Raw genomic sequence first — 18138 nt, 5'->3', positions numbered from 1 at the left:
GAATAGAAGAAACTAAATAGAACAGAAATACTTTGACAATGCCTGTTTACAGGCTGGGGTATCATCTGTTGTTTTGGGTGTTCTTTGGACCGAATAGCAAGCAGTTGAAGAACCTGCCCTGTTGCACTGAAAAACTATAAACAAAGAAAATGAATCAAGACCTTTCTTAAATAAAAGCTACATTTTTTTTAAAAAACCCAAATGGTATACTATGTGGTTTAACAAAAAAAGCTTTAAAATGATTAACATAAATGCTAAATTATGGAGCTCTGAATAGTAAGATAATGCTGCATTAGCAATTCTCTTCCCAAATTAAAACATTAAAAAAAAAACAATGGAATCCTCTCATTCCCCCTGTCTGTTTCCGGCTTTTTTCTTTCATGAGGCCATATGATTCACCACCTTCTGGGTATGCTGAAAACCCCAAGTCTGGAAATTCTTGTAGGCTAGGAAGAGCCATTAGTCTACAAGGCAAATCCTTTTACAAGAGCAACAAGTTTGAGGGGGTGAGGGGAGGGGGGAAAAAAAAAAATCACAGAAAAGAAGTGATACATCACATATATTCTATTTCTAGTAAAAAGGAAAAAAACTCTAAAGCTTTTGTTCCCGATTGTAGTTTATGACGGCAGTTCTATATCAGCGAACAGAGTGTTCCCTTGCAATCAGCACACTGTGTCACAACGACCTGGCAAATGTGAATGCTTACTATCACTATGGTCCCTGCAATCTTCCCTCAGCTGCGACCCATTCACTTTTGCCCCAACTTCACTGAGATACCTTACTCAGCATCTAATTAGTTAGGGAAGATTTGCCTTGGCTCTTAACCCTGACATAGGAGCAGAAGACTTTGCTGCTGTTACATCCTAAATCTGCCCCATCACTACATTAATCAAATCCCCACAAGACTATACATAAATAAGCAAGTGCTAAAATACATATGCATATTTTAAAATATTATACACAAGTATCTACTGCACAGAATGTACATCCAATAGGTTGTCATGTGTGTTACACAGCTTTCGTAGCTGTGTCCACAAAATTAAGCAAAGATATAATGAAATGTTTCCAAAGCAAAACAACATTATCAACTAAAATTTACCAAAAAAGTTAAAAAAAAAGTGTTTTGGAGGTATCTAACTGTATGTTGGCTTGTAAATAAATGAACACATTAGCGAGCAACAGCTCCAAGTGTATTTTTTAATTCATGCCTCAAACTGATATCTCTCTCTAACATAACGTGCTGAAGTTTAAAATGTTGTATAGTACATGCACAATATGCTGAACTTATATTGTTTACTCTATTTTCAAAATGTTTCTATTCTTAAAGTAAATAAAAAGTCATAGAAAATTCTTGCTGGAATCATAATCATTAATTTGTAATCAGATTTTGAAACACTAAAAGGAAAAGCTACAACTTATTGTAAGAAATTACAAAATGAAAACCATATGAAATAAGGTAACATAAACCTGAGAAATGTTATGCAACAAACTAAATCTCAAAGCAATTCACACTAACACAAGAGACTCATTCACACACCCACAAACCCTACTGGACAAAATGAGCTTTAAAATATGCTAGAAACAATAAAATCTATTCTACAATCACTGATGACTAGTGACAAAACTATTATGTACAGCAGCTAACTACCAACTGTACTAATAACAGTTGATCTTCCCCAAAAATTTTAATAATAAATTTATGTATGGAATTTATAGGATGTTGTCATATTAAGCTGTTATACTTTCCATATGCATACATATAAAAAGCCCTTGTGTTGCAGTAAAATAATCAAGCTTTTTATATGTGGTAATACTACAAACATCCTTTATAAACAAGACAAAAAGTAGTCAAATAGCACTTTGCCTTCAATGTGTTATGTAGTTATGTATGGCCATTTTCTCTTTTTAAAACACCAATTCAATAAAACAGTATATGTGAAGTGAATTTACTGTACTGCATCTCCCTTACACAGATGTGTCTGTATTAATATACATCACTAATTTAATTTTTAGTTTTCTTGGTTTGCCACTCACCTATCTCAAAGCGATTCTCTGGTGATAACTAACACATCATGCTAATGAGAGAATCTAATGTACAATAGAGAAATGTCACTACTAATAATATTTGCATGAAGTTAAATAAAGCAACTGTAAGAGAATGTCAGACAGTTGTTCTTTAATAAGATACAGTTACACAATGAAATTATGTTGTTAATTTTGTTACATCATTGAGTGAATCCTAAATTACTGTATAATGATGCACAGACCCATTTATAATTCTAATATACTCCCTTTCACTCCTGACTGTGGAGGGAAAAAGAGAAGGAAAAAACCCTTCTAGAAAGGTTGCTAACTTTTATCTGGAACAGGTTAAATATACTTTCTTTTTATTAGAAAGTACATGTCTCTGGCATTTTCTGTCACTGTAGGTTACAGCCATTTCTCTTATGGTCTTATTTCTGAAAGTGACTTAAAAGTATTTTAGAACATTACAGCCCTTAAGGTAACTGGAAGAAGAAAAATGACATTTCTTATTCTGACAAATACACAAAACATTTACAAAAGCAGAAAATCAGAAAAGCCTGCTTTTTTTTAATCAGTCAAAACCAGGCCTTCTTTTCTGATGTTAACAACACTTTGCCAGACTAGAATGGGCCCTGGACACAACCAGATGAGCAGGGAAGAGAAGTCAAGGGTTTCTGGTCATTCTCGACCTGTCACTGATCAAAGTGACCCAAAGAAGCACTCCTTTTTAAATGTTAAGATTTATGCCCTTTGAGGTTATCAGCCATTCTTCTGTATACAGAATGGGATGACCCCTTTTAAGGGAACCACACTTTTATATTAAAAAGGTGCACAGGCAAAACCAATTCAGTCAAGTGGCTATGTTTTAAACTTCTAGCAGGTAATTCAAAATACATTTCCAATCTCCCTCTACCCCTGCAAAAATCAAAAATTCACTCTAGAATGCAAGGTCTGATTTCTCTTTCACTAGTGCATATTTTTGCATTAACATGAACTCAGTCCCTATGGAAAGAAAGCAAAAAATAATGACCCATGAGATATCTAACTATAAACCAATCTGTATGATCAAACCTACATGTGACATTCATAATTGCACTTCCTCGTCATGCCATAACATGTAGTTTTGCTGCAGTTCTTGAGAAAAAGGTATATATCTATAGCACATAAGTATATAGCTCTGTAAATAATATTTCATGTGCCTGGGCAGGTTCATTTGAAGCTTTTGTGTTTTGGGCATTTAAAAAAAAAAAAAAAAAAAAAAAAAATCACTCACTGTCATACTTCAATCTTTCTACTAGAAACCTGCTTGAGTTTCAATTACAACCAAGGAAAGGTGGCGGGGTCAGATTGTTTGTTTTTTAAAATCATGTGGAAAGCCCAACATCATACTTAGAACTTTTTTTAAAGTATATCTAGAATTACTATGAATCTCTGGAAAAGTTTCAGTAAGTGCTCCTTTCTAACCATGCCAAACTTTTTTTGCAAGTTATATGCATTTATTAACAAAAATGTAATTGGTATTCGGTGACTAAAATTTATCGTAAAGTCCAGGCATGAAAAGTAACACACTTTCACGTTTTCAGAAGATAGATAAAATATATAAGTAATTAATAAATGAAAGAATGGACGAAAAAAATAACAAACATGCTATGCAAGGTTATAGTGTTTTAGAAAGAAACCTTGACACTTTGACACAGATTTGCAGCTGCACTTCCACATAGTTTTTGCTTACAGTCTGCACAAGCTAATATACTATAACAACCTTAACAAAATCCGAAATAGAAGATAAAATGTTGCCTTTTAAATAAGGAGATTACCAGTAATTTATTACAAAATAATTCACTCTCCTTTTAAAAGCATGGTGAAAAAGTATGTGAATTGAATGTGTTTTAGTCTATAACAAACATCAGAGCATCTGATAACCAGATGATGAATACAGCACATTGACATACAAGTAAAGGCTTTTTAAAAAAAATAAATCTGTTCAATGATACCACCTTTACAATATGTATTCCAATGGAAGGAGCCCATTGATACAGGATCTGCCATGCATTTAGTCATATACTACATTTCTTCCCCCAACAACCTTGCAGAATACAGGACCACAGATGTCCTGTATCGCACAAAATCCATCTAACATTCAAGCATTAACACAATTAAAATAGCAAAAATATAACAGCTTAGGCTAAGTGCCAGTTTGCCTTGTCTGTGAACTAGTTGCCTCAAATACTTTGACTCCCTGCTACTCCATGATGTCCTTCTTTTAGTTTTGTTTCCTTTCTTTGTTATTGCTGAACAATTTCTGGTATTCCTCAGACTGTGTAGATCTAAATCTGTTTGAAAAAGGTCTAATACCAAACAGGCAATCTAACACTATCTATGTGGTTCAATAGCCATTTATCAATTGATCGTTATCTGGATCTGGTTATGTTAACTCTTTTCTAACCGAAGTCGAAAGAGCCCACTCCCCACCACAGACGCTTAACCTCACTATCCAACCAAAAAAAAAAAAAAAATAGAGCAGGTAAGTTATTAAATTGCTTTAAATTCTATTCCTAAATATCAATAAAACCAAGCAAGTGTTATTTCCTGTATACATATGCACACAGCATATGTCCCCTTTAACAAGGCAGCAGCAGTCATACACTTTTTAATAGCATACAGAGTGCTTGAAATCTGCATCCCTACTAGGAAAAGAACTTTTTTACTTTTAGGAATGGGAAATCAGACATAAAGAGCTGCTTATTTGCCTTATGTTGATTACATTTCTATACTGGCTTACTGTATCAGCAGTAATCAGGGTCCCTCTACAGGATATATCAAAATATACCTTATTCAAATGCTTTCATCCTGTCTATAGCTATGTTGCTTAAACTCTCTTCAGTAGACAACTGCTCTAGGTTAACTATCCACTGTCAGGGTTTGGCATTATTTTTTCTTACACTAATCAACTATCTTATGGCTAATATTTAGGAACATTTTCTTAGCATAAGAAGCTAATGATATTACATTATCCCTTAATGCACAAAGCAGTGCTTTTCAGGTAAATACAAAGCTCAGTTGTCCAATTTCCAGTGTTACACAAAAATCCAATTTAAAAGTCTGAGTCATTTAATAACGCCTCCTGTGAAAGGAGTGGGAACATTTGAAACAACTTTAAAAAGAGGCAAATCACCTCTTTAAGAAGAAAGCATCCTGTTAAAAAGCTTCAGTTTGAACTTCCCTCCCTTACTTGAGCCTAGTCCAGGATGAAAGTTTCTCTTGCTCACTTTTTTTTTTTTTCCTTCTTTTTCACCCAGAAGAGCCAAGCAATTGTGCAAGAGGAGCTACAGCACACAGGGCGCGTATCACCATGTGCATGGTACAGAGACACCAGCTCCTGTGATTAATTATCAGTTATTACTGGCCTTGCAGTAACATTTTAGCTTTCCCGTCAGAACCAGCATACCAAGCTGCCTTAAATGCGGCCCCCGTGAAGGAGCAACTCTGGGGAGGACGCCAAGGCACAGCTCCACAGAAAAAGAGAGAGAGAGAAAGAGAGAGAGAGAGACCCGACAAACGAAACCGTCTCCTCTAACGACCCTCAGCTCTGCGCTGGCAACAATTCCAGTACAACTGCTCTCCACTCTTTAGGTCTGAATAAAGCTGTTTTCTGCCACATGAAGTCAATTAAGCTGCTCTGAGAGGCCCCCTAAATTTAGTATCAGTTTGATTTGGGGGCTTATGTACTCTGGAAGAAAGAAAGGACTTTTGCTGGGATAGCAGATACTTTTATTTATAGGAGAGAGGGAGGGAAGAAAAATGAAACAAAACAAAGGCAAACAAAGAAAGAAACCAGTCTTACCATGAGCAAGGATCTGTTTGGAAACTTTAAAACAAATGCCTTGCTCTTACTTCAAGCTCTATTTTTTTTTCTTTTTAAAAAAGAGCCCTTAGGGAAGCAATGAAGTAACCATGCACATTCCAATGACATAGTTATGACAGTTCAGAGGCTACGTAGTGATAAATGAAACAAAAATGAAATGTAGAAAGGAAAAAAAGGGGGGAAAATATTGGAACACCAAAATGCTACGTTTTAAAATAAATGAAAGCAACATACCTGTTGGGACATTCTGAACAGAAGGTTAGTGTCAGTGTTCTGCCATGTCCCCATGAAACTAGATTCGGTCGTTGCCGCTCTTGTTCCGAACTGCATGGAGTTGTCAGTGCAGGAGTCTCTTAAAGTCAAGTCTCTTGCCCTCTTTCGCTCTCTGTGTCTCTGTGTGTCTCTGTCTCTCACATCCACTTCTGCCTCTTCTGACTGAAAAGTGAAGGTGGATTTTTTGAGCCTCTTGGCAGCCAGTAGCAGGAGTGTAGTGTAGTGTAGTTAAGAAGCTAGCTGCACTGTGCGTTTCATTTGGGAAGGGGGGATTTAGGGGAAGGGAGGGGGTCAGAGCTTCTTTCGCACCTTCTGCACAGATACCCCTATCATTTATGCATAGATTGCGAGTCCCCAAGCTTGCCTTTGCTCAGTTTAACAGCTGTCTGTCAGGTGTGCATGCAGCACTAAGGAGACCCAACCATCAGCTTCAAACTCTCAGCCACTGGATGTCATTGGATAGCAGAGCAAAGAGTCAACTACGCTGCTCCACTGTCAGGCACCAAATGACATCCTGCACTAACCCCTCTCAGTCTACAGATACACAGATACACACATGCACACTGTAAGTAGCACACTGATCAGAGTGAATTGGGAGGAAAAAAGGCTGTGGCCCTTTCTCTGTCTTTTTTTGTTTTTCTTCAGCAAAGCTGTCAAGTACAGCATGTAATAGCTGACGTTTGCCCACCACATAGGATTTGTAAAGCTTGCTTTTTTTCTCTATTAAAAAAACCCCCAATTACTCTTAAATACAGTCAATACTCACTGAAAAGAGAAATGCAAAAGTTGGCCTGGTTATTTGCTTAATTGAGAGTAGCCAACTACTGTGACGGAGTCTATTCCTATCCCAAATAAAACTCTTAACAAAGAGGGGGGAAAAGCACAGGATCTAACCACTTTTGAAATTAAACCAAAGAATCACATAAACATTTCAGCTTTCAAACCCCTGTTTCCTTTGTTCAAGTAACATCTTTGGGAGGGCAGGAGGAAGGAAAGAAACAATTTACCTTTTCCCCACCCAAAGATCAAAAGTAGATATTTCCCCCCCCCCTCCAAGTTTCTGGATAATGCACATGCAGTACACCTTTCAAATCAGAAAGATAAAAGAAATTAAAGCAGAAAAAACACAGTTCCACCCAATCAAAAGGTACGGTACAGAGAATATTTTTTCCGCAAGATCTTTCCTTTGCATTTAAGGAACATGAAAATACATCAAGAAACAACAATACTGATACCAAATTAACACAGTTTAAAAGGAGCAGCCAATATTATTTGCCAAATTCTGTTTCCTACTTTACCCCTATGTGGAGGGAAAAAAAATCACAACTACATAAACAATGTAACTTCAGAAATGTAAAACAAAATTCATACCATCTCATAAAAGCAGCCAGGGAAAAAAGCTATCCTTTCTAAACTTAAAAGGTAAGGAACATTCATCTTCTAATAAAATCTACAAATTTAGGAGGACAAATGTACCACTCTCTTGTTTTTCTTAACTCAAGAATAACAATAAACCTTACTCTCTGAAACAACAAAAGAAACTGAAGAGAGCTTCAGTGGCAGCTTTGTGTCATTAGTGTGCAATGAGAAAAGATGAGAAAATGTACACTATGTTGACACAAATGTGCCTTCTTCCTTAGATCCTACATCTCCTGAAAGCTTTTCTGTTAAACTTTCCTCCAGTTCACCACCATTAAGTACAAAAAAATTCTCAAAAGCAGCAAATTCAATATCTGTGAAGAAACAAACAAGAACCCAAAGAACTGTTGCCTTAAAATATATTAAGTCCACCTGTGGTCAATAAAAATATTCTCCTTGGTGGGGGGAGAACCTATGAGTCAACTGTGCCAACAGTGGCTGTACCTTTACAGCTAGCTATTACCCACTTAAACTCCCTCTAAAATTTGCTAGCCTCTTGATTTCTGGAGTGGCACTCAGTGCCTCAGTCAAGCTGCCTGCTCAGCTTCTGACCTTCCCACTAATGGCTGTTATTTGTGGGAGGCTTAAGGACACTGTCAATAGCATGCTTCCTCCTCTCTTCTCCTCTCTGCATCTCTCTCTCCCTCTCTCTCTCTGCCTCTCCTCTCCCCCCTCACCCTCCTCCCCATTCTTTTTTCCTGTCCTGCAGTCCTCTCCACTCCCAGGGAAAAAAAGCGCGCACACGCACACAAAATCAACTGGCATGCAGCAGCAAGCACCTGCAGTAATAGACTCTTTTATTAAAACTGTTATTCTGCAAGACTTGAAATTCCCAGTGGACCGGGCCATGTCAAAGCCGATATAATTAACTAGAGGCTCAGCAACGGATCAATTACCAGACAAGCAAGTGATAGTGAAATCAATGAAAGATCATCAGCCACATTATCAGTGTTGCAACTCATTAGGGTAAAACTGAGAAATGTGCTCAAAGCGAGCCCAAGCAAGGTGGCATTACAAAACAAAGGGCTAATTTGGAGACCCTGCTGTGAACAATCTGTAACAGAATTAGCCTTTTTTCCCCCTAAACTGCACAGCTCTGTAACTAAATGTGACAGACTGAGAGAAGCAGTTTATTAAGACACCAACTCCAAGTTTATTTAGTTCATAAACTCTCTCCTAGAAAATCAATACAGTCTGTACAGGGTTATTAGGCTGACTAGCTAATACATCCAAATCTAGTCTTCCCAAGCAGCAATCCTGGCCAAATGCTACCTGTTCTAGGTGAATTCTGAACTGTTTCAAAGCACAGTATCAAATGAGGGCTAACACTTAATTGTCATAAATGGGGCTGCCATGTCATAGCATACCAACGTGATAAAGGGAAAAAATATTATTTTCTTTCTTTCTTGATAATAAATATAACACAGAAAGACACAGAAATAAAACAAGTTTTTACCTAAAACCAGCTCAAGCCATCAAATCTACATTATTAGTTTTCAGTCACACCTTGTTTAAATATACTAATACCAACACAGAAAATTAAGAAAACAAATATTTAGTGTATTTGAAAAGGGATATGTGAAGTACTAGCCTGTGAAGAGAAAAAAGTAATCTCTTCAGGAAAAATAAAATAGAAGTACATCTCCTTCAGCAACAGATTAAGCCTTGTCTATGTCTATAACTATTTGCTGTGTGAAAGAAGAGACACAACTGACATGACATTTAAAAAAATTATAATTGTGAAAATCCAAGCTAAGAACCCTACATTTTCTTTTAAATGTACTGTCCTGCTCTTTGCTGATTTAATTCCTGTGCTGGCAGAAATATTTTGGGGATCATTCCAAGGAGCATGGACGTGTCTTATTTTTTTCTCCCAACACTTGGCTACCTTGCTCTGAAAACAAAGTCTTTATTCATTTAACACTGCTTTTAATCCTAATTTGTCAATAGCTTTCTAGGTAGCCGTATGAACTACATGTATCTCACATTTGCATAATATTTTGTATTGGAAGATAAAGAGAGTCACAAAATTGCTTTATATTTTTCAGATTATGTGAATGGACTGATGCTGAATGAAAGGGATGGTTGCTGGACCTGGATACGTGTGCAAGTCAGTAACCAGTAAGGTTATTGTGAACAAAACCTCTTGTAGCCCAAGAATTCAAAGAGCTTTGCAATCTACATGTGAATTAAAAACTTTTTTTCCAAACACTGGATACTAAAATAAAGCCTTTTATAAAATTAAATACATTTTTGTGGATGTATTGGAAATATAAAACTGTCCATTGCCTGTCTCCTAAAATTACAGACGTCAAGATACTCAACACTACCAATTTAGCAAGACAAGATAACACATTAGCCACATATACATAAAAAAACCAAGATAAGCTAGATAATGTCTACAGGTAAACCTCATCACAAAACCATTACATAATGTGGGCATCTCTTACTTGTTCCAAATTCCTTTATTATGAACATGTAAGTGTTAGTTTATACAAAGGATTAATAAAAATATGTAAAAATCATTAGATATGGAAAAATATTTTTTCTTTTTGCTCCAATTATTTTGTATTATTAAGTTGTTGAAACATGCAAAGTTACTATCTTTAATGTTCAATAATATGTAAAGTCTTTAAAGGGGCCTTTGTTCCAGGTCTATACTTAGATATTAATCAGGAAAATAATTATAGTGGAATTTTGTAAAAAATAAGAAATCTACATGCATATAACTATGTACTATGCATGTACATTCAATGAGGCCCAATTAGTTGGAAAGAATTTGCATTTCAGTTAGTATGAGCTAACAAGACTGTAGGGAGACAATGCAATTCTACCGGCAGGGCAAGAAAGAATGCTGTTTTTCTGTAAGCGTTAATTCCCACGACTGATCGTTTTAAAATGTTACTGATCTTTACAGTATTTGTTTTTCTAACATCTAGGAGTTCACTATAAATGTTTATATTAGCTATACATGCAGCAGTGTCCCATAGATCACTCTTGAGGAAAAGAGAAAGCAGTGGGCATGGATTTATTTATTTATACTAGTGGTAAAACTATTGTATAATAATTGTTAATCAGCACTTGTGGCTTTGGTTCTAACATTTGACCAGGTAAAATTGAAAAATGAGGGAGTAACTTACATGTTACAGTTTACACATGCACATATTTCTGAAATCAGTAGTACATACATGTGTGTATTCTAGCACTTGATCTCATAATTGAAATACATAATTTTGTAATATGATCTGTACACTTGATTGACTTACTCTACAGTACCTGTAAATCCCAAAGTTCAGCTTGCTGCAGATGTTAACAGATTCTGTAATCTGTAATGACAGTAAACTGGCCTTTGCTCTTCCCTTATTCACTATTCATTTTCAAGGCTTGGTTAAGTATATAGCTGAGTTAAAGATCAGTGGTTTTTCATGTGACACACTCTGGTATTCCTCTGATGGCTTGTCAGGACAAAACTGTCCCTGTTCTTGCCAAAATAATAAAAATGAAATGGTCCTCCACATCTCATGACAATCAGCCCTTCTTCATGTTGGAACAACCAAACTTTTATAATTAAAATGTTTTTTAGAAATGTTGTAACAGAATAGTTGACTGCTCCAATAAAACTGATACATATCCATAAATGACAGAGAAATTAATCATCTCTCATTCATTAAAATAATGTGTGAACAGTCTTTTACCAGTTGTACTTGTATGTGACTCAAGGATAAAACTGAAGTTGTGCATGTATGTCATAGGGGAGTTAATACTTTCAAAATATGCAAAGCCAATATGATGGTCATAGTCACAAGGAATGATGTAAGGAGCTTGCTCTACAACATCTGTTATACTGTATGAAATGTTAACAGATGCCTTAAATGAAAAAAGGAAGAATTAATAAAGGAAACCTTTTCTGGACAGATAATCAAGCCACATTTCCATATCCTAAGAAAGAGACATTGGCACTATCATAGTTCCTCTGAAAACTGCCATCCTTACCTTGTAAAACATGTTCTACATGAGTTTTAATAGGTCACAAACTTCTGACTCAAAACTAAAAAACAAATGCATACTAGTTGATTAGGTCATCCTCCAACAATGACAGCATCCTTCTTAGACCCCTATGCTACAAATGTTTTGTTGAATCCTGCTCCTTCTCAGCTTTATCTACAGTGTTGTGCATTTAGGAGTATTTTTGTTTTCATTTTGATGTGTATTACTGTCATTGATCCTAAAAGGAGCATACATACAGTAGGAACACCAGTAAATATTTCAGAACTATACCATGGCTTTGTTGTATTTAAAAAAAGAAAGAAAAGCTTTCTCAGGCCAAAATTTTTGGTAGAATTCTGGACAATAATAGGGCACGGGAATTTTCAAGCAATTCAGATTCTTCAAAATCAATAACATTGCTACCCAGAAAGACCCGTTACAAACAGGAACAGGTGTGTTTGTTGATGGAGAGTTGGGTGTTTGAGATTTGAGTAATGGACCTGGGGGCAATTATGAAAGCTTACCTCTACATGGCACAAATTATACCGTTTATCAACCCAGGGTGATGAGTGACATATGGTTTTTATAAAACAGTAACATGAGTTTATGTTGCCTGAAATTCCACTTCTTTAAGGGAAAAGACATCCTGTATTTCTTGAGCAGCTATATACTGGAAGGTGATTATGATGTGTGCCAAAATGACTAAGTTTACAGTCCAGCATCAAAAAAGCCCCCATCAAATGGACAAAAACAGAGCCATTTCTTTGTCTGCATGGAACATACAGACATAGAATTAGACAAATTTTAGGGAGGATGAAACACAAGTAGCCTGATATATTCTTGCAAGCATCCATTATCTAGTACTAAAAACAGCAATTAATTATACCCAGATAATTTGCTAAATAACCGCTTCCTATAAAATTAGATCACATAGACTAGCTTGAGTTTTAACTAACACTACCCACCAACTTCAAAATGCTAAACAGAACTTTTTAAAAAGCTAACAAGCACAACATTTTACCTGCCAAGCAAAAACTTGATGCCATTATATATGTAAATATTGCTACTGTTTTACATGGAAACTGGCATCATTTCAGCACATGGGACACATTTTTCTCTGGCCTCCATTTCATGCGTACATTGGCTACTATGTTTATAAACAGGCAATTTCCCCTTTATCCTTTATTTCTTTGTAACTATATACAAAAAGGGCTACTGTAGTAGCTTCCAAAATCAATAAATTAGGAACTGATTCACGGGCTACTTTAGTCAATGAAGAGACTCCATTGGTTTCAAAAGGCTCTGACTTAGGTCCTCTAAATCTAATGGGAAAATGACCATATTGTGCCCTGTAATATTAGCCTTTTTCTGTCCACTAAAGGTATGGACAAATACACATTTGCAGAGGCTTTAAAAGGGGTAGAGGTAGCAGCTGTTATGCTCTAACTTGTGTTACTCATGCAAGAGCCTGTAGCAGGGTTAAAGTTGGAGTGGCTTTGGCCCATTTATATAACTACAGGCTCATGCATATGTAACACTTAAGAGCATAACAGCAATTGCATGCTCCTAAGCAACAGCTCCCCCTCCCCTCTGAAACTACTACAAATGTCTATTTGTCCATACCCTCAGGATGCCACTACTGAAATAACTGTGCACCTCAGACCATCTCTTAAAGGGGACCCAAAAGGATTTTAAAATCTCCAAAAGAAACAAAAAAGCATACCTATAAAAATAAAACGCATTTACCTTTTTAAAAAAGAAAACTGAAAACTAATTGTTCTTTTCTGTAGGGCTTGAGTTAAGGATTCAGTAGCAACAGTTGCAGGTTCACTGTTAATACCAGGTAAGATCATAAACTATTAAAACAAAACAGCAATTCAGTTTATGTAGATAAATGAAAGAAGAAATTCATGTACTCTGATTTAATAAGGCAAATGCATTTGTCCACCTTTAAGGCTACACGTTATATGCATGTGTGTGTGCGCATGCGCGCGCATATGCGTGTGTATGAAAGCACTCATCTGTGGATGACGTGTGCGGGGGGGGGGGTTAACCCCGTCTTAAACAGGTTTTTACTTTTTTTTTGCTTTGTTATACTTTTAAACTATATATGGCTGATGTCCTGATTTTAAAAACTTGGAATTCAGAATCACGTGTTTAATTCCAGTTTAGTAGAAGATTTTACCATTAAGGAAATCACCTGTGGGCATTGAATTTTATTATACACATCCCTTTACTAACTTGCCTCTATAAACATGCAACTTCTTTTGTTCCTCCAAAGATTCTATAGGGTTCAATTCCAGGTTATGCTTATGATCTAATTATTTGATAATATGCTGTATTGTGCCCAATCCATAAATTATTTGATATCTGAAAAAGGCCTGTTACAATTAAATAATTAACTGAAATCTATGCAGCTTACATTTTAGATGGCTGAAAAGGCACTTCATTTACAAATTGGAGGCTGAAGTGAGAGCTGTATTTCCTAATTAGCAACTTATTCACAACACACAGAGCTGCCTGAGCTGCCCAGTGTCCTAGCAGCTCTCTGGACAATTAGCAAAAGCTGCATTAGCAGGAACACAGCAGTCTCTGTCTCACTTCTTTCTAGAGAATGGGAATGATGAGTTCCATCACCTGGCCAGCAGTAGCAGCAGCCACAAAGTCACCTCAGGGACTTGGACAAAGAGATTCATCTGCAGCCTTGGCAGCTACTAAAATATGCCTTAGTAACAGTCATACTACCACACATTGGCACAAAGTCCTTTTAGTAAGGGCTGTTGTCTAAGTGACCTGTCACAGAGCTTCATAAAACAGCATTAATACCACGGGCCAAAATGAGATTGATCTTTGAGCTTCGTGGTCTCCTGTTGTCAACAGTGCATTATAAAACCAATACTAAATACTTTATAAACAGGTCTCCCTACAGTGTATTAGAAAATCAGTGCATATTTCATGCCCTATAGTTAGGTAGCCACATATCCATCAGACAACTAAATAATTTATAAGATACTCAGAAGTACAATAAGAGTCAATAAACTTTTTAATACTTATCCTATTTTTAAGACAGACCAGAAGCAAAGGACTAGTATACCTGCTGAGGACAAAGAATTGGAAAAACTGAATTTGTTTAGCACCTCTTCACCTGCCATATCACTCTTTCCCTCAAACAAATCTCCTGCCTTCCACTCAAAGTGGTTCTCCCTCATTTTAAAAATCTTCCATAAAGTATAAGTTTTACCCAAATGAATATAACATTTAAAAAGCCCTAAGTGACTTTTATGTCAAAAGGAAAATTGTCTTTTAGTCACTTACTGACACTGGGGAAAGGTAGGGGAGGGGTATCTGGCCTGATTTCAGAAGTGCTGAATGCCCATAACTCCCACTGAAGACAATGAGATCTGAAAATTCTCAGCACCTTTGAAAAATGTTAATTAATTTCCCATTCTGCACAACTCTTGTACTGTGCTGCCACTGCAACACATCAAGACATAGCAAGCATACAAAAACACTCATGGCTCAGTAAGTATACATAAACACTCATGGCACATTTTTAACTGGTCCTAGATATTTGGCCATTCCTAATGCCAGTGATGAGAGAGCCATTAATAGGTACTTTAAAACCTAAGATAGTATGAGACAAAGCCAGTCTATCACTTTTTTTGTTTATCATCAAAATACAGTTTAAAGCAGAACATAAGAACTGCCATTTACTGGGTCAGACTGTAGGTCCATTCACCCAGTCTCTTGTGCACACAGTGGCAGAGAGAGGATGAGGAAGGGTCAATGAACAGGGTGACCAGGGTGTATTTCACCATTCCTCCCTCATTCGCAACTTCTAGCATTTAGGATCTAGGAAGTTCCAAGTCAGAGGCTGTACCACTAATACTCATGCTCAATAGCTATTATGCATTTTTCCTGCAAGAATTTGTCCTTTTTTTAACCTGGTTAAACTGTCAGCTTCCACATCTTGCGGCAGTGAGTTCCACACTTTAATTAGCTGCTGTGTGGAAAAGACCTTTTGTTCATTTTAAACTTACTACGCTATGAGTTTCACCTTGTGAGCTCTAGTTCCAATAATGTGAGAGATAGTGGGTGTGTCTACACATGCCTCCCATCGCACAGTTATTATTGTGCCATCGTTTAGTACTTGCCTTAGGAGGTAGTAAAAGATGGCACACTAATAGCCATTACTGCTCTGTTCCCATGGCACACTGTTATTTTTAGCAGCTATGTCACTGTAGCAACATACTATAGTGAGGTACCTCATCGCCACGGCAACATAACACCAGCATCACGGTTTGTACCTGCTGACACTATGTCACCATAGCTCATTGTTATGGTGACTTAGCATCTTGTGTAGATGCAGCCAGCAAATAATAAGTCACTATTTACTTTCTCTTTACCATTACTACTTTGTAAGCCCTTATCATGTGTCCCCCACCCCGCATCTTTATTTTCAAAACTGAATATAGGCCTGGTCTCTTTAGTCTCGGTTTGTTTTAAGAGTGATCCAAACAATTTTCAATGAAACTATCATAGTCTTTGCAATTTGCATTTAAAATTTTCTATGCCTCATTGGAAATTATCAAAAGCCTGATTTTGAGAATGGATGCCCTTGGATTTTTTTCTAACTTGTTCTAAAACAGATGCTCTTTTTGCTTGGAGTAGTTTCCAAGCCACCACAGGCGTGGACTTTTGTGTAGAATTGCGGGGGCCATGGTTTCATAGACTAGCCACATTAATACAGGATAGCAAGCATCTGGAACCCACAGCTGTGTGCACTCCAGCCCCAAAGCACCCACAAAATCTATTCCAATGCAAACCCCCTGTTCCCAAGCCACATCTGAACCACACTGGTTTTCTTCAGGAGCCAGACTTGATATATACTCCTGAAACTGAAGCTGCTGGGTTCTCTCCATTCACACAATTAAAGAGGAATAGGCAGAGCTGAGTAGTAGGCAGGAAGTCTTCTTTCAAGGAAAACACAATAGGCAAAATCTTCAACCTTCCTGTAGCCAATATACATTTAATAAAAAGGACTTGAATAGCATAAATGGCCACTAAAAGAACCATTTGTGGGAAAAGCAGGCTTCCCTTTGTACAGTGACTGGTAAATTTCTTTAGGGCTGCCTCTCAAGAAGGCCCTCGCAAGCCTAGTCTTATGGGATGTGCCAGGATTGGAGCCACAGCAGACAATGCTATGGATATTTCAGGCAAGAATGTGGCTCCTAAGGATTCTGCTCTTCCCTTCCAGCCCTAATGTCTATGAAATAATGCTCTAAGTTATGACGCTACTAGTACGGCTATGAGAGGGTATAAAGAGCCTCTCCAACTTCTGGAACAGAGCAAGTTCCAGAAGGCACAATGGTGGACTTAAACACTTTTTCCTATCTTCCTCCTGGGCTGTTAAACCCTTTGCTGCATCACTTGGATGGTAAGAAATTTAATAAAGTTTACACAAAGAAGGGACTGACACTTCCTTCAAAGATCAGGTACCCTCTTTGGCCTAATCCTTAGGATTTAGCCCACCTCTGACCCATCCACCTTCCTGCCATAAGGGTGGATTGTAAGTACCCTAAATTTAACTCAGGCAGCCAAGATCTAAGGTTGCACATTCTCTATAAAAGCTAATAGGGTCAACAAGCTATATCCTATATCTCTCACTCCTATGTATCTCTGATGAATGAGCCCTTTCATCATTTCATCTGTTCTGGAAGCTAACAAGATGTTGCAACCAAATAGCACAAGCCATATTACTACCTGAGATTAAACTCATTTTCTTACTCCTTTAACCACAAAACCAGGCTTCTAGAATGCTTTAAGGAAGATGAAAACCTGCCAGATAGCTGATGAATTTGGTCTTTAAGAAATAAATTATTCCCAGTCCCAACTCCAGTGATCTCGTAAGACCCACAGCGTCCTGTAAACAGGGCTGTTCAGCTATGGGGATGTGGCAAGACTTCTCCTGGAGGCCAATACAAGGGAATTTCTGTAAGTCAAATGGGTTCATCCAACCAATAAGAGCTGATTAATGTTCCCACCCCCAGTAACATTCACTTTATAAAGTCTGCTGTACAAAGATGACACCAGGCAGGGGAAAGGCTCTGGTATGGCTGAATGTGAGTACTTTCTATCCTCTCCCTTCAAGGTCCCCAGGGTTGACCATTATCCAAATTTCAACACTCCATTAAGATTGGTGGGGGTTCAACATCAAAACAGCCACCTATTTCCAACCCAACAGCATGTTTGGTTTAATCAATTTGGTATATGCAATGAGCAGAGTACAGAGGCAACAGTTAAAAAACAGGTTACTACTGTAAGGTTTTGTTTGTTTTACATTTTTTTAGATTATCCCTCTTCAGGTTCCCCCATTGGACACTAGTAAAATTAGATGACAGTCAATCACAAAACAATTGTGGTGATGCCAATAAACTTCCATGAAGACTCTGTAATTAGGAAAAGGGTTAGTATTTTGTACTATTGTACTCCAGCATTCATAGATTCATAGATTCATAGATGCTAGGGTCGGAAGGGACCTCAATGGATCATCGAGTCCGACCCCCTGC

General features: G+C 37.2%; 1 protein-coding gene across 5 annotated transcripts in view; it reads right to left on the bottom strand.

Moving 5' to 3' along the window:
- BNC2 (basonuclin 2) overlaps window positions 1–18138 on the bottom strand; it is a 450307-nt gene that overhangs the window by 306521 nt on the left and 125648 nt on the right. For 3 of the 5 annotated variants that reach the window (XM_019554995.1, XM_019554996.1, XM_019554997.1), the window contains one exon: window positions 6125–6325. In XM_019554995.1, coding sequence (XP_019410540.1) covers window positions 6125–6325 — 201 coding nt within the window. Of the gene's footprint in view, window positions 1–6124; window positions 6326–7534; window positions 8151–18138 lie in introns of those variants that run through there. The other 2 variants (XM_019554998.1, XM_019554994.1) reach the window with 2 other exon arrangements.

Source organism: Crocodylus porosus, unplaced genomic scaffold (assembly GCF_001723895.1).
Source record: "Crocodylus porosus isolate Cpor-Errol unplaced genomic scaffold, CroPor_comp1, whole genome shotgun sequence".
Lineage (NCBI taxonomy): Eukaryota > Metazoa > Chordata > Crocodylia > Crocodylidae > Crocodylus > Crocodylus porosus.
The sequence above is the reverse complement of the archived record's forward strand: the minus strand, read 5'-3'. Positions and strand labels throughout refer to the sequence as shown.